The 20,520-nt window shown below is 40.2% G+C and overlaps 1 protein-coding gene and 1 long non-coding RNA gene across 2 annotated transcripts in view; one reads left to right on the plus strand and one right to left on the minus strand.

Moving 5' to 3' along the window:
- Positions 1-20,520, minus strand: part of LOC133085504 (uncharacterized) — a 35,213-nt gene that overhangs the window by 4,084 nt on the left and 10,609 nt on the right. The gene's annotated exons all lie outside the window — the stretch shown is intronic.
- LOC133085503 (large ribosomal subunit protein uL1-like) lies at positions 2,146-2,850 on the plus strand. The gene has a single exon (XM_061182593.1). It carries the CDS (start codon positions 2,157-2,159, stop codon positions 2,808-2,810), a length of 654 nt encoding a protein of 217 aa, XP_061038576.1. The 5' UTR covers positions 2,146-2,156; the 3' UTR covers positions 2,811-2,850.

The following is a 20,520-nucleotide window of genomic DNA, read 5'->3' on the forward strand; positions in this document are numbered from 1 at the left end:
AGGCCCAAGAGCCTCAGGAAGAGCTTTCTACCTCCCCTTTAACTACATAAAAGAATTTATGTAATAGAGAACTATTACCAGAGATAAGTTTTCATCTGAATGACCTATCCCTATGGCAGGGCAAACATCTAATTACTATACTTCTGCTCTACTTACTGTCCTGTGAGTTGTCCTCCCCTTGGAAGCCCCAGGCCCCTATGCCATTCTTTAGCTCAGGATGGCATATGAGCCTCAACCGCCCATCTTGCCTTTGTGCCTCATATTTTTATGGCACCCCCGTGCGTACAAAATTAAATTGGTTTTTCTCCTGTTAATCTGTCTTATGTCAATTTGAGCATTAGACCAGCCAAAGAACCTAGAAGGGTAGAAGGAAAAGTTTTCCTCCCCTACATTCCTCAATTTGCTTTTGGCCTCAGCCGTCTGGAGCATTACAGCTCCCCTTTCTCTACCCTCCCCGCCACCAAAAGCCCAGGAAATGGGGCCAGTCCCCTATTTGTGCTGCACTCCAGGCAAAGCTTCTATTATAATGAGCTCCCTTGTGATGCAGAAACCAATAAACCTCTGCTACGAATGCCCAATAGTGAACCAAATTATACATTTTTTCCCCAATTGAGTATTGTTTTAAATATGCTCATACCTTTTTAATGGTAGGCATAAAGTTGTCATGTGTATGGAAAAACATACTTGCCTCTGATTGTGTGTGTGTGTGTGTGTGCACGTGTGTATGTGTGTAAAAACTTCTCTAATTAGCACTACCATGAGTAAAGATTCTTCTGGGATGAAGCGTTGAGATTGGGGGTACTGAGACCCCATCCAGCTATATTTCTGAAGGCCTAAGGCAGAGGAAATTCTTGGCATATGGAATATAATTATTCAAAATGGAAAGTGGCCAAGGTGCTGGAGTTAAGATTTCCTATTCTTACACACAGTGGGATATTTCAAGAACTTCCTTGCCATAACCAGTTGGACACAATTTCTAGGGATGAATGACAATGTGCTGGGACAGGAAGATAGCAGCTGGCCGTTTGGCCAATCCATTATTCTGCATTAATTTGACGGTTTTTTTTTTTTTGGTCAGAGCCCTGGTGGCGATGAACTCATTTAGAATCTCTCTGCCTGCCACATGTCAGTTCAGAAATATTCCAACACAATGTGGCATTAGTTATGTGGCCTGGGATCGGGGCCAACCAATTGGATCCAATGAATGTGGATAAGCTTTATTTATTGGCAAAATTAATAAACAGTAACAGTGACTTGAGCCAGTCAGAAAGCAGCTTATTCATAAGAGTTCAATGCCCCTGGGATGAACTGGTCCAGTCTTTGATTGGCTTCAGCCACAGTGGTTCTGTTGTGTACACCAATCAGTGTGTTGGGGTCTGCAGGGGCACTGTCACAGCTCTGCACTGATATCCATCTGAGAAACTGATTAAATCTGCATTAATCACAGGGCCCAGCCTAAGTGCTGTCAGTGCCCTTGAATATTGCCAGGAGGATCAATTGCTTTGGCTTGGAAATATAAATGCATTTCTGTCATTGCTGGAAGCTATTATCTGGTGACAACGTTCTAGGACATTGGTGTTATTTTCAGTTAATGAGCACCGAGGAACAAATTCTGACCATAACCACATGTACACGCTATTCAGAGATGGGAGAAGGTAGAAAAGAGAGACTGAGTAACATGCGAAGTCTTTTCAGTGGCCTATGAGACTCGACCTTGTTGACTCCTATCTGTCTGATAACTCCCATCCCTCTGATATTATAGATTGCTTCTTGCATAGCAACCCTCCAAACTGCCCCACCACATACGAAGACTGAATAGATGTGATTTGTTCAGAAATAGAGACACAGACGTAGAGAACAAATGTATGGATACCAAGGGGGAAGGGGAGGTGGGATGAATTGGGAAATTGGGATTGACATATATACACTACCATGTATAAAATAGATAACTAATGAGAACCTACTGTATAGCACATGGGACTCTACTCAATGCTCTGACCTAAATGGGAAGGAAATCCAAAAAAGAGGGGATACATGTATACGTATAGCTGATTCACTTTGCTGTACAGCAGAAACTAACACAACATTGTAAAGCAACTATACTCCAATAAAAAAATTAATTTAGCTCTTTTCCGGTTCTCGCGGCGCCAGGGAATATGAGCAGCAAAGTCTCCCAAGACACCCTCTACGAGGCAGTGCGGGAAGTCCTGCACGGGAACCAGCGCAAGCGCCGGAAGTTTTTGGAGACGGTGGAGCTTCAGATAAGCCTGAAGAACTATGACCCTCAGAAGGACAAACGCTTCTCGGGCACCGTCAGGCTTAAGTCCACTCCCCGCCCCAAGTTTTCCGTGTGTGTTTTGGGGGACCAGCAGCATTGTGATGAGGCCAAGGCTGTGGATATCCCCCACATGGACATCGAGGCTCTGAAGAAACTCAACAAGAATAAGAAACTGGTCAAGAAGCTGGCCAAGAAGTATGATGCCTTTTTGGCTTCAGAGTCTCTGATCAAGCAGATCCCACGAATCCTGGGCCCAGGCCTGAATAAGGCCGGCAAGTTCCCTTCCTTGCTGACCCACAATGAGAACATGGTGGCCAAAGTTGATGAAGTGAAGTCCACAATCAAGTTCCAGATGAAGAAGGTGCTGTGTCTGGCAGTGGCTGTTGGCCACGTGAAAATGACAGATGATGAGCTTGTGTACAACATCCACTTAGCTGTCAACTTCCTGATGTCATTGCTCAAGAAAAATTGGCAGAACGTTCGGGCTTTGTACATTAAGAGCACCATGGGCAAGCCCCAGCGCCTGTACTAAGACACAGCTTAATAAACCGTACTCCCACCATTAAAAAAAAAAAAAATAATAATTTAAATAAATAAATAAATAAATAAATGGAATCATAAAAAAAGTGAATGTGCTTTGTTTTCTTCCTGAAGAAGAAAACATGAAAATGGTAACTTTTCAGAAGTGCTTTCTGTTGCAAGAAAACTCTGCCACCAGTGAAAAATTTTCCTGTGTTCTACATGAAAAATACAATTATTTTATATCCAATCAGCCTATGTTCCTTAACAAATTATTTTATTGTAGGGAAAACATGATGCTTTTACTGAAACCTGTTTTGGTTTTTAAAAATTGATGATTAAAAAAAAATTGGTTATGAAGAACCTGGGGGCAGGGCAGGAAATAAAGACGCAGATGTAGAGAATGGACTTGAGGACACAGGGAGGGGGAAGGGTAAGCTGGAACGAAGTGAGAGAGTGGCATGGACATATATACACTACCAAATGTAAAATAGGTAGCTAGTGGGAAGCAGCTGCACAGCACAGGGAGATCAGCTCGGTGCTTTGTGACCACCTAGAGGGGTGGGATAGGGAGGATGGGAGGGAGACGCAGGAGGGAGGAGATATGGGGATATATGTATATGTACAGCTGATTCATTTTGTTATAAAGCAGGAACTAACACATCATTGTAAAGCAATTATACTCCAATAAAGATGTTTTAAAAAAATAAATAAAAAAAATAAAAAATGATGATTTAATACACAATGTGTTAGGTTTCTGGCTGTGATAAGGCTATCACTTGTACCAGACCATTGCATCTGCCAAGAATGCCTAGAAAATGTGGATAAAGTACAAAAGAAAGCTTTGTTTGAAAGCATCAGAGAGATGCCAAGCCTGCTATGATTTGAAGGGCCAGATTCTGGAAAGAAAGAAGGCTCATTGAAATAAGCATATTTTATTTTATGTGCTACCTTCTTCATGGGGCATTTAGTAAGTATAGACATGGATAAGATGCTGAGACTCTGGGCAGTGGTTTGGCTTCTAAGGGTCAGAGAGGACTTCTGAGCTTTTAGCAATTTCATGAAGCTGGGGAGACAACTATTAGAGTCCAGGCTTGCAAGAAAACCAGGAGTCAAGGGCCCAAGAACTTGGAGAGGAGTGGATCAGATGCTGCAGTGATCAGTTTTCCCTTTGAGACATTTACTGTTTAATATATGTAGAGTAAGCAACCAGAAGGCTGTTGAAACAGAGTGGAATCTTAGTGCTGTGGAGACAAAACTTGAGTTCAGGGCCCATTAAGGAGGAGGAAGCATAGGAAACATCCTAGATTCTCAGTTGGGACCCCTGGGAGGCCTAATCTCTAGGAGTGCGGAAAGAACCAGAAATACTGTGAACCTAATGAGGACTGAAAACAAATCTTGAGCAAGATGGGATCCTGACTGGGTTGATGTTATGTGCCGCTACAGCATCTGGCAGAGAATAGGGAGTATCTTCTCTGGAGTGATATAATGTAGACTCCACAGCTTTTCATGTACAACATTTAGTATTCAATAAAAAATGATAAATCAAGCCAAGAGAAAGAAATAGAATCTAGAAAAGCAGACCAAGAAGTGACCCACAAAATGGAGAATTTCACTGAGAATAAGAATCTATACAGAAAAATATCAAATGGAAATTTTAGAAATTAAAAAATCCTACACCTGAAATTAAGACCCAAGTAGATGGGTTTAACAGCAAATAAGACACAGGTAAAGGGGGATTGATGAGCTATACAATGGGTGAGTAGAAATATCCATACTGGAGGGTGGAGAAAAAAAAATGGAAAATATATAAAAGAGTATAAGAGACATAATAGATCTATAGAATTTGAATTCTATAAGCAGAAAGAGAATGGGGTAGAAGAATATTTGAAGAGATAATGGTCAAGAATTTCCCAAACTGATGCATCAAGCCATTAATACAAAGATTCTCTGTGAACCCAAGCAGGGTAAATAGAATGAAAACCATGACTAGTCACATAAGGAAACTGATGAAAATCAACACAAAGAGAAGCATCTTAAAAGTAGTCAGAGAAGAAAGATACATTTACCTCTAAAGGAACAACAATAAGACATTTGACTTCTCAACAAAAACAATGGGATCCAGAAAATATTGGCATAAGATCTTAAAGTGCTGAAAGAAAATAATTGCCAAGCTAGAATTTTACATTAAAAAATTTCCCCAAAAGTTTATATCAGAAAAAGATGTTATAGACAAATAAAGAGCTATATTGCAATAATCGAAAAACAGATAAAATTTAGAATGGGCAAAAGGCATGAATAAGTATTTCACAGGAGAAGAAATACAAATGGTAAGTTAACACATAAAAAGAAAAGGAAAGTAAAGGGTCAAAAGAAAACTATTTTAGGCTCCAAAGCATATTTTTTTTTTTTTAAACATCTTTATTGAAGTATAATTGCTTTACAATGGTGTGCTAGCTTCTGCTTTACAACAAAGTGAATCAGTTACACATATACATATGTTGCCATATCTCTTCCCTCTTGCATCTCCCTCCCTCCCACCCTCCCTATCCCACCCCTCTAGGTGGTCACAAAGCACCGAGCTGATCTCCCTGTGCTATGCGGCTGCTTCCCACTAGTTATCTATTTTACATTTGGTAGTGTATATATGTCCATGACACTCTCTCACCCTGTCACATCTCACCCCTCCCCCTCCCCATATCCTCAAGTCCATTCTCTAGTAGGTCTGTGTCTTTATTCCCATCTTGCCACTAGGTTCTTCATGACCTCTTTTTTTTTTTTTTCCCTTAGATTCCATATATATGTGTTAGCATACTGTATTTATTTTTCTCTTTCTGACTTACTTCACTCTGTATGACAGACTCTAACTCCATCCACCTCATTACAAACACCTCCATTTCATTTCTTTTTATGGCTGAGTAATATTCCATTGTATATATGTGCCACATCTTCTTTATCCATTCATCCGATGATGGACACCTAGGTTGCTTCCATGTCCTGGCTATTGTAAACAGAGCTGCAATGAATATTTTGGTACATGACTCTTTCTGAATTATGGTTTTCTCAGGGTATATGCCCAGTAGTGGGATTGCTGGGTCGTATGGTAGTTCTATTTTTAGTTTTTTAAGGAACCTCCATACTGTTCTCCATAGTGGCTGTATCAATTTACATTCCCAGCAACAGTGCAAGAGTGTTCCCTTTTCTCCACACCCTCTCCAGCATTTATTGTTTCTAGATTTTTTGATGATGGCCATTCTGACCGGTGTGAGATGATACCTCATTGTAGTTTTGATTTGCATTTCTCTAATGATTAATGATGTTGAGCATTCTTTCATGTGTTTGTTGGCAATCTGTATCTCTTCTTTGGAGAAATGTCTATTTAGGTCTTCTGCCCATTTTTGGATTGGGTTGTTTGTTTTTTTGTTATTGAGCTGCATGAGCTGCTTGTAAATCTTGGAGATTAATCCTTTGTCCGTTGCTTCATTTGCAAATATTTTCTCCCATTCTGAGGGTTGTCTTTTGGTCTTGTTTATGGTTTCCTTTGCTGTGCAAAAGCTTTTAAGTTTCATTAGGTCCCATTTGTTTGTTTGTGTTTTTATTTCCATTTCTCTAGGACCTGGGTCAAAAAGGATCTTGCTGTGACTTATGTCATACAGTGTTCTGCCTATGTTTTCCTCTAAGAGTTTGATAGTGTCTGGCCTTACACTTAGGTCTTTAATCCATTTTGAGTTTATTTTTGTGTATGGTGTTAGGGAGTGTTCTAATTTCATACTTTTACATGTACCTGTCCAATTTTCCCAGCACCACTTATTGAAGAGGCTGTCTTTTCTCCACTGTATATGCTTGCCTCCTTTATCAAAGATAAGGTGACCATATGTGCGTGGGCTTATCTCTGGGCTTTCTATCCTGTTCCATTGATCTATATTTCTGTTTTTGTGCCAGTACCAAACTGTCTTGATTACTGTAGCTTTGTAATATAGTCTGAAGTCAGGGAGCCTGATTCCTCCAGCTCCATTTTTCGTTCTCAAGATTGCTTTGGCTATTCGGGGTCTTTTGTGTTTCCATACAAATTGTGAAATTTTTTGTTCTAGTTCTGTGAAAAATGCCAGTGGTAGTTTGATAGGGATTGCATTGAATCTGTAGATTGCTTTGGGTAGCAGAGTCATTTTCACAATGTTTATTCTTCCAATCCAAGAACATGGTATATCTCTCCATCTATTTGTATCATCTTTAATTTCTTTCATCAGTGTCCTATAATTTTCTGCATACAGGTCTTTTGTCTCCTTAGGTAGGTTTATTCCTAGGTATTTTATTCTTTTTGTTGCAATGGTAAACGGGAGTGTTTTCTTAATTTCACTTTCAGATTTTTCATCATTAGTATACAGGAATGCAAGAGATTTCTGTGCATTAATTTTGTATCCTGCTACTTTACCAAATTCATTGATAAGCTCTAGTCGTTTTCTGGTAGCATCTTTTGGATTCTCTATGTATAGTATCATGTCATCTGCAAACAGTGACAGCTTTACTTCTTCTTTTCCAATTTGGATTCCTTTTATTTCTTTTTCTTCTCTGATTGCTGTGGCTAACACTTCCAAAACTATGTTGAATAATGGTGGTGAGAGTGGGCAACCTTGTCTTGTTCCTGATCTTAGTGGAAATGGTTTCAGTTTTTCACCATTGAGGACAATATTGGCTGTGGGTTTGTCATATATGGCCTTTATTATGTTGAGGAAAGTTCCCTCTATGCCTACTTTCTGCAGGACTTTTATCATAAATGGGTGTTGAATTTTGTCGAAAGCTTTCTCTGCATCTATTGAGATGATCATATGGTTTTTCTCCTTCAATTTGTTAATATGATGTATCACGTTGATTGATTTGCGTATATTGAAGAATCCTTGCATTCCTGGAATAAACCCCACTTGATCATGGTGTATGATCCTTTTAATGTGCTGTTGGATTCTGTTTGCTGGTATTTTGTTGAGGATTTTTGCATCTATGTTCATCAGTGATATTGGCCTGTAGTTTTCTTTCTTTGTGACATCTTTGCCTGGTTTTGGTATCAGGGTGATGGTGGCCTCGTAGAATGAGTTGGGGAGTGTTCCTCCCTCTGCAATATTTTGGAAGAGTTTGAGAAGGATAGGTGTTAGCTCTTCTCTAAATGTTTGATAGAATTCGCCTGTGAAGCCATCTGGTCCTGGGCTTTTGTGTGTTGGAAGATTTTTAATCACAGTTTCAATTTCAGTGCTTGTGATTGGTCTGTTCATATTTTCTATTTCTTCCTGGTTCAGTCTCGGCAGGTTGTGCATTTCTAAGAATCTGTCCATTTCTTCCAGGTTGTCCATTTTATTAGCATAGAGTTGCTTGTAGTAATCTCTTATGATCGTTTGTATTTCTGCAGTGTCAGTGGTTACTTCTCCTTTTTCATTTCTAATTCTATTAATTTGAGTCTTCTCCTTTTTTCTCTTGATGAGTCTGGCTAATGGTTTATCAATTTTGTTTATCTTCTCAAAGAACCAGCTTTTAGTTTCATTGATTTTTGCTATTGTTTCCTTCATTTCTTTTTCATTTATTTCTGATCTGATCTTTATGATTTCTTTCCTTCTGCTAGCTTTGGGGTTTTTTTGTTCTTCTTTCTCTAATTGCTTTAGGTGCAAGGTTAGGTTGTTTATTCGAGATGTTTCCTGTTTCTTGATGTAGGCTTGTATTGCTATAAACTTCCCTCTTAGAACTGCTTTTGCTGCATCCATTAGGTTTTGGATCGTCGTGTCTCCATTGTCATTTGTTTCTAGGTATTTTTTGATTTCCCCTTTGATTTCTTCAGTGATCACTTCGTTATTAAGTAGTGTATTGTGTAGCCTCCATGTGTTTGTATTTTTTACAGATCTTTTCCTGTAATTGATATCTAGTCTCATAGCGTTGTGGTCGGAAAAGATACTTGATACGATTTCAATTTTTTTAAATTGACCAAGGCTTGATTTGTGACCCAAGATATGATCTATCCTGGAGAATGTTCCATGAGCACTTGAGAAAAATGTGTATTCTGTTGTTTTTGGGTGGAATGTCCTATAAATATCAATTAAGTCCATCTTGTTTAATGTATCATTTAAAGCTTGTGTTTCCTTATTTATTTTCATTTTGGATGATCTGTCCATTGGTGAAAGTGGGGTGTTAAAGTCCCCTACTATGATTGTGTTACTGTCGATTTCCCCTTTTATGGCTGTTAGTATTTGCCTTATGTATTGAGGTGCTCCTATGTTGGGTGCATAAATATTTACAATTGTTATACCTTCCTCTTGGATCGATCCCTTGATCATTATATAGTGTCCGTCTTTGTCTCTTGTAATTGTCTTTATTTTAAAGTCTATTTTGTCTGATATGAGAATTGCTACTCCAGCTTTCTTTTGATTTCCATTTGCATGGAATATCTTTTTCCATCCCCTCACTTTCAGTCTGTATGTGTCTCTAGGTCTGAAGTGGGTCTCTTGTAGACAGCATGTATATGGGTCTTGTTTTTGTATCCATTCAGCCAGTCTGTGTCTTTTGGTGGGAGCATTTAATCCATTTACATTTAAGGTAATTATCGATACGTATGTTCCTATTCCCATTTTCTTAAATGTTTTGGGTTTGTTATTGTAGGTGTTTTCCTTCTCTTGTGTTTCTTGCCTAGAGAAGTTCCTTTAGCTTTGTTGTAAAGCTGGTTTGGTGGTGCTGAACTCTCTCAGCTTTTGCTTGTCTGTAAAGGTTTTAATTTCTCCATCAAATCTGAATGAGATCCTTGCTGGGTAGATTAATCTTGGTTGTAGGTTTTTCTCCTTCATCACTTTAAGTATATCCTGCCACTCCCTTCTGGCTTGCAGAGTTTCTGCTGAAAGATCAGCTGTTAACCTTATGGGGATTCCCTTGTGCGTTATTTGTTGTTTTTCCCTTGCTGGTTTTAATATGTTTTCTTTATATTTAATTTTTGACAGTTTGATTAATATGTGTCTTGGTGTGTTTCTCCTTGGATTTATCCTGTATGGGACTCTCTGTGCTTCCAGGACTTGATTAACTATTTCCTTTCCCATATTAGGGAAGTTTTCAACTATAATCTCTTCAAATATTTTCTCAGTCCCTTTCTTTTTCTCCTGTTCTTCTGGGACCCCTATAATTCGAATGTTGGTGCGTTTAATGTTGTCCCAGAGGTCTCTGAGACTGTCCTCAGTTCTTTTCATTCTTTTTTCTTTATCCTGCTCTGCAGTAGTTATTTCCACCATTTTATCTTCCAGGTCACTTATCCGTTCTTCTGCCTCAGTTATTCTGCTATTGATCCCATCTAGAGTATTTTTAATTTCATTTATTGTGTTTTTCATCGTTGCTTGGTTCCTCTTTAGTTCTTCTAGGTCCTTGTTAAATGTTTCTTGCATTTTGTCTATTCTATTTCCAAGATTTTGGATCATCCTTACTATCATTATTCTGAATTCTTTTTCAGGTAGACTACCTATTTCCTCTTCATTTGTTAGGTCTGGTGTGTTTTGACCCTGCTCCTTCATCTGCTGTGTGTTTTTCTGTCATCTCATTTTGCTTATCTTACTGTGTTTGGGGTCTCCTTTTCACAGGCTGCAGGTTCATAGTTCCTGTTGTTTTTGGTATCTGTCTCCAGTGGCTAAGGTTGGTTCAGTGGGTTGTGTAGGTTTCCTGGTGGAGGGAACTAGTGCCTGTGTTCTGGTGGATGAGGCTGGATGTTGTCTTTCTGGTGGGTTCGTCCACGTCTGGTGGTGTGTTTTGGGGTGTCTGTGGCCTTATTATGATTTTAGGCAGCCTCTCTGTTAATGGATGGGGCTGTGTTCCTCTCTTGCTAGTTGTTTGGCATAGGGTGTCCAGCACTGTAGCTTGCTGGTCGTTGAGTGAAGCTGGGTCTTGATGTTGAGATGGAGATCTGTGAGAGATTTTCGCCGTTTGGTATTACGTGGAGCTGGGAGGTCTCTTGTGGACCAGTGTCCTGAAGTTGGCTCTCCCACCTCAGAGGCACAGCCCTGATGCCTGGCTGGAGCACCAAGAGCCTTTCATCCACACAGCTCAGAATAAAAGGGAGAAAAAATGGAAAGAAAGAAAAAAAGGATAAAATAAAATAAAATAAAGCAATTATAATAAAAAATAAAAAAAATTATTAAGAGTAAATTTATTAAGAAAAAAAATTTTTTTTAATTTTTAAAAATAGATTTATTAATTTTTTATACTAAAAATAAGAAAAAAATTATTTAGAAAAAATTTATTAAGAAAAAAAAATTTTTTTAAATAAAAAATATGAAAAAACTTATTAAAAATTTTTTTAAAAATAGAAAATAAGGAAAAAATTATTAAGAAAACATTTATTAGGAAAAAAAGTTTTTAAAAAAAAAAAACAAAAAAAAAAACGGACGGACCTAACCCTAGGACTAACGGTGAGAGCAAAGCTATACAGACAAAATCTCACCCAGAAGCATGCACATCTACACTCACAAAAAAAAGGAAAAGGGGAAAAGTTAATATATCCTGCTCCCAAAGTCCATCTCCTAAATTTGGGATGATTCGTTGTCTATTCAGGTATTCAACAGATGCAGGCACATCAAGTTGTTTGTGGAGCTTTAATCCGCTGCTTCTGAGGCTGCTGGGAGAGATTTCCCTTTCTCTTCTTTGTTCGTACAGCTCCCGGGGTTCAGCTTTGGATTTGGACCCGCCTCTGCATGTAGGTCCCCTGAGGGCGTCTGTTCCCCGCCCAGACAGAACGGGGTTAAAGGAGCAGCTGATTCGGGGGCTCTGGCTCAGTCAGGCCGGGGGGAGGGAGCGGTACGGAGGAGGTGGGGCGAGCCTGCGGCGGCAGAAGCCGGCGTGACGTTGCAGCAGCCTGAGGCGCGCCGTGCGCTCTCCCGGGGAAGTTGTCCCCGGATGGGAGCCTGGCCGTGGCGGGCTGCACAGGCTCCCGGGAGGGGCGGTGTGGAGAATGACCTGTGCTCGCCCACAGGCTGTTTGGTGGCGGCAGCAGCAGCCTTAGCGTCTCATGCCCGTCTCTGGGGTCCGCGCTGATAGCCGCGGCTCGCGCCCGTCTCTGGAGTTCGCCTAAGTGGCGCTCTGAATCCCCTCTCCTTGCACGCCGCGAAACAAAGAGGCAAGAAAAAGTCTCCTGCCTCTTCGGCAGCTGCAGACTTTTTCTCGTGCACCCTCCCGGCTAGTTGTGGTGCGCTAGACCCTTCAGGCTGTGTTCACGCAGCCAACCCCAGTCCTCTCCCTGGGATCCGACCGAAGCCCGCGCCTCAGCTCCCAGCCCCCGCCCGCCCCGGCGGGTGAGCAGACAAGCCTCTCGGGCTGGTGAGTGCTGCTCGGCGCCGAGCCTCTGTGCGGGGATCTCTCCGTTTTTCCCTCTGCGTCCCTGTTGCTGTGGGATCCGCGCTGATAGCCGCGGCTCGCGCCCGTCTCTGGAGCTCGTTTAGGCGGCGCTCTGAATCCCCTCTCCTTGCGCGCCGCGAAACAAAGAGGCAAGAAAAATTCTCTTGCCTCTTTGGCAGCTGCAGTCTTTTTCCCAGACTCCCTCCCGGCTAGCACCGAAGCCCGAGCCCCAGCTCCCAGGCCCCGCCCGCCCCGGCGGCTGAGCAGACAAGCCTCTCGGGCTGGTGAGTGCTGGTCGGCACCGCTCCTCTGTGCGGGAATCTCCGCTTTGCCCTCCGCACCAATGTGGCTGCGCTCTCCTCCGTGGCTCCGAAGCTTCCCCCCTCTGCTACCCGCAGTCTCTGCCCACGAAGGGGCTTCCTAGTGTGTGGAAACCTTTCCTCCTTCACAGCTCCCTCCCACTGGTGCAGGTCCCGTCCCTATTCTTTTGTCTCTGTTATTTCTTTTTTCTTTTGCCCTACCCAAGTACGTGGGGATTTTCTTGCCTTTTGGGAGGTCTGACGTCTTCTGCCAGCGTTCAGTGGGTGTTCTGTAGGAGCAGTTCCACGTGTAGATGTATTTCTCATGTATCTGTGGGGAGGAAGGTGATCTCCGCGTCTTACTCTTCCGCCATCTTGCCCCTCCCTCCTCCTCCAAAGCATATTTTTATAATTCATTAACTTTTTTGGATGGATCAAATAATAATAGATGCCAAGCCAGACCTTGAATAATGAAGCTAGAAAGATAGAGCCTCATCTTTTCATTTTGTAAAATACATTTTATCACATGTGCCTTATGGGAAGGAAACATAGAGACAAAGAGGTTCACTTGCCCAAATTTAAGAAGGAGGTAGTAATAGAACTTGTGTTTTAATGGCTCTGTGGTCTTAGGCTATTTATGCCTTTAACACTTCAACTGTTACTGGGAAAAGGCAGAGTTTGGCATTGATCCCCGTCCACATGGGAGTTAACATTCTAATAGTAGGAGACAGACAGCAAACAAACAAGTGATAAGCACTTTGAAGGAAAATGAAGCAGGTAAGAGGATAGAAAGGAAAGAAATGACCTTTTAAGATAAATTGATCAGGGGCCTCCTCTCAGAAGAGGTGGTGTTTGAACAGAGATCTAGATGAAGTAAGGGAGCAAGCCACGTAAATATTGAGGAGAAGAGCATTTTAGGCTTCAAGCAACAAGACCAGCATGACTGGACAGAAAGAGTGAAGGGGAGAGTGAGGTCAGGACAAATAGTCTTAGGAAGCTGTGGTGAGGACTTCAAATTTTACTTTCACTGTTGAGCACTTTGGAGGACTTTGTGCAGAGGAGTAACAGGATCTGACCTAAGTGTTAAAATAATTACTCTGGGGGCTTCCCTGGTGGCGCAGTGGTTGAGAGTCTGCCTGCCAATGCAGGGGACACGGGTTCAAGCCCTGGTCTGGGAGGATCCCACATGCCGCGGAGCAACTAAGCCCGTGAGCCACAGCTACGGAGCCTGCGCGTCTGGAGCCCGTGCTCCGCAACAAGAGAAGCCGCGATAGTGAGAGGTCCGCGCACCCTGATGAAGAGTGGCCCCCGCTCGCCGCAACTGGAGAAAGCCCTCGCACAGAAACGAAGACCCAACACAGCCATAAATAAATAAATAAATAAATTAAAAAAAAATTACTCTGACTACTCTGTGGAGAGCAAAGGGGGCTGAGAGTAGATTCAGGGACTCTACTTAATGGGCTTGTCTTATTAGTACAGGCAAGATAGTGGCTTGGACTAAGATGGTTGTGATGAGTTACTGAGAAATGGTTGTAAATATTTGGAACATATGTTTAATATAAAGCCAATGGGATTTATTGATGGATTATTTGTATAGGATGAGGGAAAGAGAGGAGTCAATGATGAGTCCAGAATCATTAGGAACTGAAGGAACGGAGGAAAAGTTTTGCATTTACAATACACTGGATAAATACTGATAGAGGTGAGGGCAATGGGAATTTACAGCCGGAACACCTAACATAGATGTAGGGTGGAGTGGCGTGTAGCCAGGAAAGGTTCACTGCTCTCCCTTTACATGCTAGTTTCTTTTTTTTTAAATTAAGCATCTCAAAAACAGATTTAATTTTTTTTACATATACATGTATCTATTCTTTTTCAAATTCTTTTCCCACTTAAGTTATTATAGAATATTGAGCAGAGTTCCCTGTGCTCTACAGTAGGTCCTTGTTGGTTATTTATTTTATTTATTTTTTATTTTTAAAATTTTTATTGGAGTATAGTTGATTTAAAATATTGTGTTAATTTGTGCTGTACAGCAAAGTGAATCAGTTATATTTATGCATATATACACTCTTTTAAAAATTCTTTTCCCATATAGGTCATTACAGAGTATTGAGAAGAGTTCCCTGTGCTGTACAGTAGGTCCTTATTGGTCATCTATTTTATATATAGTAGTGTATATGTGTCAGCCGCAGTCTCCCAATTTATTCCTCTGGTAACCGTGAGTTTGTTTTCTACATCTGTGACTCTATTTCTGTATTGTAAATAACTTCATTTGTACCTTTTTTCTTTTTAGATTCCACATATAAGCGATATCATATGATTTTTGTTTTTCTCTGTCTGACTTACTTCACTTAGTATGATAATCTCTAGGTCCATCCATGTTGCTGCAAATGACATTATTTCATTCTTTTTTTATGGCTGATTAATATTCCATTGTATATATGTACCTCATCTTCTTTATCCACTCCTGTCAGTGGACATTTAGGTTGCTTCCATGTCCTGGCTATTGTAGATAGTGTTGCAATGAACATTGGGGTGCATGTATCTTTTCGAATTACGGGTTTTTTCCGGGTGTATGCCCAGGAGTGGGATTGCAGGATCATATGGTAGCTCTATTTTTAGTTTTTTAAGGAACCTCTGTACTCTTCTCCATAATGACTGTACCAATTTACATTCCCACCAACAGTGTAGGAGGGTTCCCTTTTCTCCACATCCTCTCCAGCATTTATTGTTTGTAGATTTTTTGATGATGGCCATTCTGACCGGTGTGAGGTGATACCTCATTGTAGTTTTGATTTGCATTTCTCTAATAATTAGTGATGTTGAGTATCTTTATATGCTAGTTTCATTGCCTTTTTTGGCTTTGGCTGTTCCTGTCTTTCTGATTTTGTGAGAGTTTTTTCTTTTTGAGGGGGTAGATTAGTATTTCTTTATTTTTTAAAAAAATTGAGATATAATTGATAAATAACATTGTGTAAGTTTAAGGTGTACAGTGTGTTGATTTGATACACATATATTGCAATATGATTACCACGGTGGTGTTAGCTAACACCTTTATCATGTCACAATTATCATTTCTTTTTTTGTGGTGAGAACAATTAAGATCTAGTCTCTTAGCAACTTAGAAGTTTATAATATATCTGTTGTTGACTATAATCACTATGCTGTGCATTAGATCTCCAGGACTTTTAAATCTACTAGTTGTAATGTTGTACACTTAAAAAACATCTCCCAATTCCCTGCAATCTCCAGACCCTGGTAACCACCATTCTACTCTCTGTTTCTATGAGTTCAGTTTTTTGTTTGTTTGTTTGTTTGTTAGATTCCACATATAAGTGAGATCATACAGTATTTGTCTTTCTGACTTATTTCACTTAGTATAATGCCCTCAAGTTCCAACCATGTTGTCACAAATGGCAAGATTTTCTTCTTTCTCATGACTGAATAATATTCCATTGTGTATATACACTGTGTATATACACTATATATACCACATCTTTATCTGTTCATCTGACAGACATGTTGTTTCCATGTCTTGGCTATTGTGAATGATGCTGAAATAAACATGGGAGTGCAGATATCATTTAAAGTTTACATATCCTGTATTCATTTCCTCTGGATATATAGGCAGAAGTGAGATTGCTGGATCATGTGGTAGTTCTGTTTTTAATTTTTGAGGAATCTTCATACTGTTGTCCATATTGGCTACACCAAATTTACATTCCAACAGTGCAGAAGGGTTCCCTTTCTCCACATCCTTGCCAACACTTATCTCTTATCTTCTTAATGATAGCCACTCTAACAGGTATGAGGCAATATCTCATTGTGGCTTTGATTTGCATTTCCTGATGATTAGTGACATTGAGCTTCTTTTCGTATACCTGTTGGCTGTTTGGATGTGTTCTTTGGAAAAATGTCTATTCAGTTCCTCTGTCCATTTGTTTTTTGTTAGCAAATAAACATGCACATTTATTTTATTTTATTTTTTTAACATCTTTATTGGAGTATAATTGCTTTACAGTGGTGTGTTAGTTTCTGCTTTATAACAAAGTGAATCAGCTATACATATACATATATCCCCATATCTCCTCCCTCTTGTGTCTCCCTCCCTCCCACCCTCCCCATCCCACCCCTCTAGGTGGTCACACAGCACCGAGCTGATCTCCCTGTGCTGTGCAGCTGCTTCCCACTAGCTACCTATTTTACATTTGGTAGTGTATATATGTCCATGCCACTCTCTCACTTTGTCTCAGCTTACCCTTCCCCCTCCCCGTGTCCTCAAGTCTATTCTCTAGTAGTTCTGGGTCTTTATTCCCATCTTGCCCCTAGGTTCTTCATGACGGTTTTTTTTCAGATGCCATATATATGTGTTAGCATACGGTATTTGTTTTTCTCTTTCTGACTTACTTCACTCTGTATGACAGACTCTAGGTCCATCCACCTCGCTACAAATAACTCAATTTCGTTTCTTTTTATGGCTGGGTAATATTCCACTGTATATATGTGCCACATCTTCTTTATCCATTCATCTGTCGATGGACACCTAGGTTGCTTCCATGTCCTGGCTATTGTAAATAGAGCTGCAGTGAACATTGTGGTACATGATTCTTTTTGAATTATGGTTTTCTCAGGATATATGCCCAGTAGTGGGATTGCTGGGTCGTATGGTAGTTCTATTTTTAGTTCCTCTGTGCATTTTTAAATCAGATATTTTTTTTGTTTGTTATTGAGTTGTATGAGTTTTAAAATATATTCTGGATATTGACTTCTTATCTGATACATGGTTTGCATATATTTTCTACCATTCCATAAGTTACTTTTTCATTTTGTTGATTGTTTCTTTTGCTGTGCAGAAGGTTTTAGTTTGATGTTGTCCCAATTGTTGATTTTTGCTTTGGTTGCTTGTGCTTTTTGTGCCATATCCAAAAAATCATTGCCAAGGCCAATGTCAAGGATCTTCTTCCCTATGTTTTCTTCTAGGAATTTACAGTTATCAGGCCTTATGTTTAAGTCTTTAATCCATTTTGAATTAATTTTTATGAGTGGTGTAAGATAGGGGTATTTTTTGGTTTTGTTCTCTTCTAGGAATTTTCACTTCTTGATCTTGTCCCATGAACCTTGAGACTAGATCCAGGCTTTACTACTAAACTAGCCATCCAAGGGTAGAGCTCCCTGGTCTTCAGGACTGGGATCTGGACCTTTGCTATGAACTCTACAGAGTTCCCAGAAGAACCCACAGCTGAGATCTAGCTGTCAGGGATGGAGCTACAGTAACTCACTAGGGAGGACAGCTCCCTCCTCTCACTGGAACTGCAGGATGACATAACCAGGAGTGTCCCCTAGTGCTCAGCCATTCTGAGCACACTCAGCCAGTTTGTGGTTTAAGTTAGTCAAGGTTCACCCATAGAGCTAGGAGTAGGGTCAGTTTTTCCCAGTGCATATGGTAGATATGCAGGTAGATACTTGAATGAGAATTAAACTTCTCTTTTCAAGAGACAGGAAAAGTATAAGCTGAGTGGTCCAAACAAAAAATGCCCAGTACGTGAGGGGAGAGAGGCAGCATGCTCAGGGAACAGGTGGAGAGAAAAGTGCTTTGGGTCACTGTGGTCCATGAATAATGACCCATCCAAGGACAATTATTGGGAGAACATGATGTAACGATCTAATCGGAGGTCACTTATAGTTAGACATCTCCAAGGACACATACTTAAGCTGAACCACATCCTGCCTTTAAGCATTATAAGGAAATTATAATGTATCTAATGTATCTAAGTCAGAGCCAGTACTACCAGGAGCAGAAGTGTCTCAAAAATAATGTCAGTATTGACTTGTTTTCAGTTATCTTAGAAACAAGCTATTCCTCTCTGCAGTTGATGGCAGTACTAGCCCTGCTTCTGGTTTAAAGAGATCAGAGGTCAGAGATCAGAGATGGGAAATGGATTGGTCTCCCCAGATGTGCATCATAGGTCATGCTATGTTACAGCTGAAAGGGATCTCAGAGACTGTTCAGTCCAATCCTTCAACTAGATGATGGGGAGGAAAAGTTTAGGTAGAGTTCTAGATACAAAATTACATATATGTTTAAAGACTTAATTAACCTCTCTGTGCAAACTATATGAATATTGTCCTCATAATTTGCTATTTCTGCTGGGTTCATGTCTGAATGAAGGGAAACTTGACCTTTATGGTATATGTCCTTTGTCCTTTCCTGTCAGTCATTTATTAATCAGAAAACATTTCTCTGAGTACCTATCACACACAACTGTTCTCAGCTGAGAATAAAGCAGTGATCAAAACAGACGTGGAGCTTGCTGTTATGGTCTAGAGGGAAGAGACAGAAAAACTCAAGTAAGTGGTCAAATATATTGTTTACAAATAATGGTATTATAAAGGAGACAAAACCAGGATGGTATAAACTAGTGAAAAATGGAGGGAGCAACTTTAGCTAAGAAGGTCAAGGAAGAATTCTCAGAAGAATGGAGTAATTAAAAAATTTTAACTCAAGGTAATCTGAGAAAATTTCATCAGGCCTAGTTGAACTCTAGCCTCTGAGGACAGCTCAGGTCTGGACATGTAAGGTGATCCTAGAGCTATTCTTCTTGTCTGACTTTCCTCAGGTTAAGGATTCCCTAAGCTGCTGGGAGTTTCACCAACTCTGCCTTGACCAATTTATGGAGACCATGGCCAAGAATGGCATGAGAACCAGCTGCTACTTTGGGGGACGCATGTACAGTAGCAGGTTGTGTCCCAGACAGCTCTAGGGTCACCATTCACGTAGACTCAGTTGAATACAACTATATATGGCAGCTTTGACCAAGACAAGGTTTCCTATTAATGTGGTTTTCTCCTTTAATTTATTTTTTGAAATAGTCTGGGTTAGAGGCAGGGTGGGACCAGGGGAATAATGGTAGGGGAGGTGGATTTGAAGAAGACAGTAGATTCTGTTTAGTCTAATCTATTGCTCCCTATCTAAATTCCATGACGGTGGTCTAGAGGGAGGGAGCATCAGGACTTTCAAGTTTCATGAACTTTAGCCCTGTATTTTTTTAAGCAGAATCATCGCTGCAGAACATGGAATCCAAAAGTCTTGAGGGCCTCATATCTAGTTCTTTGTTCCAGGAAGGAAGTCCAGAAACTTCATAATGTTGATAAAACTTCCAAATATAATGAACAACTTGGAAAGCTCAGGTGTCATCAGTGCCACCCTCCCACCCCAAACCTAGTGATAATGTGTATTTATTCACATGCCCTTTGCCCTCTCTCCTCTTTGTCCCCAAATTTAAGTTCCCTGAGAACAGAATCTTTGATTCATTCATGCCTTCCAGAGCCCCTAGGATGGCATTGCTTTATACATAGTAGGTGCTCAATAACTATTTTTTTTTTTTTAGGATGCTTTGTATTTCTGCGGTGTCTGTTGTAACTTCTCCTTTTTCATTTCTAATTTTATAGATTTGAGTCCACTCCCTCTTTTTCTTGATGAGTCTGGCTAATGGTATTTCAATTTTGTTTGTCTTCTCAAAGAACCAGCTTTTAGTTTTATTGATCTTTGCTATTTTTTTCTTTGTTTCTATTTCATTTATTTCTCCTCTGATCTTTGTGATTTCTTTCCTTCTGCTAACTTTGGGTTTTGTTTGTTCTTCTTTCTCTAGTTCCTTTAGGTGTAAGGTTAGATTGTTTATTTGAGATTTTTCTTGTTTCTTGAGGTAGGCTTGTATAGCTATAAACTTCCCTCTTAGAACTGCTTTTGCCCCATCCCATAGGTTTTGGATCATCGTGTTTTCATTGTCATTTGTCTCTAGGTATTTTTTGATTTCCCCTTTGATTTCTTCAGTGATCTCTTGGTTATTTAGTAATGTATTGTTTAGCCTCCATGTGTTTGCGGGCTTTTTTTTTTTTTGATTTTTTTTTTTTTTTAACATCTTTATTGAAGTATAATTGCTTTACAATGGTGTGTTAGTTTCTGCTTTATAACAAAGTGAATCAGTTATACATATACATATGTTCCCATATCTCTTCCCTCTTGCATCTCCCTCCCTCCCACCCTCCCCATCCCACCCCTCTAGGTGGTCACAAAGCACT

The sequence above is a fragment of the Eubalaena glacialis genome, chromosome 2 (assembly GCF_028564815.1).
Source record: "Eubalaena glacialis isolate mEubGla1 chromosome 2, mEubGla1.1.hap2.+ XY, whole genome shotgun sequence".
Classification (NCBI taxonomy): domain Eukaryota; kingdom Metazoa; phylum Chordata; class Mammalia; order Artiodactyla; family Balaenidae; genus Eubalaena; species Eubalaena glacialis.

What these genes read in the sequence shown, in the direction of transcription:
- LOC133085503 (XM_061182593.1), top strand. Translation starts at nt 2,157, where the DNA reads ATGAGCAGCAAAGTCTCCCAAGACACCCTCTACGAGGCAGTGCGGGAA.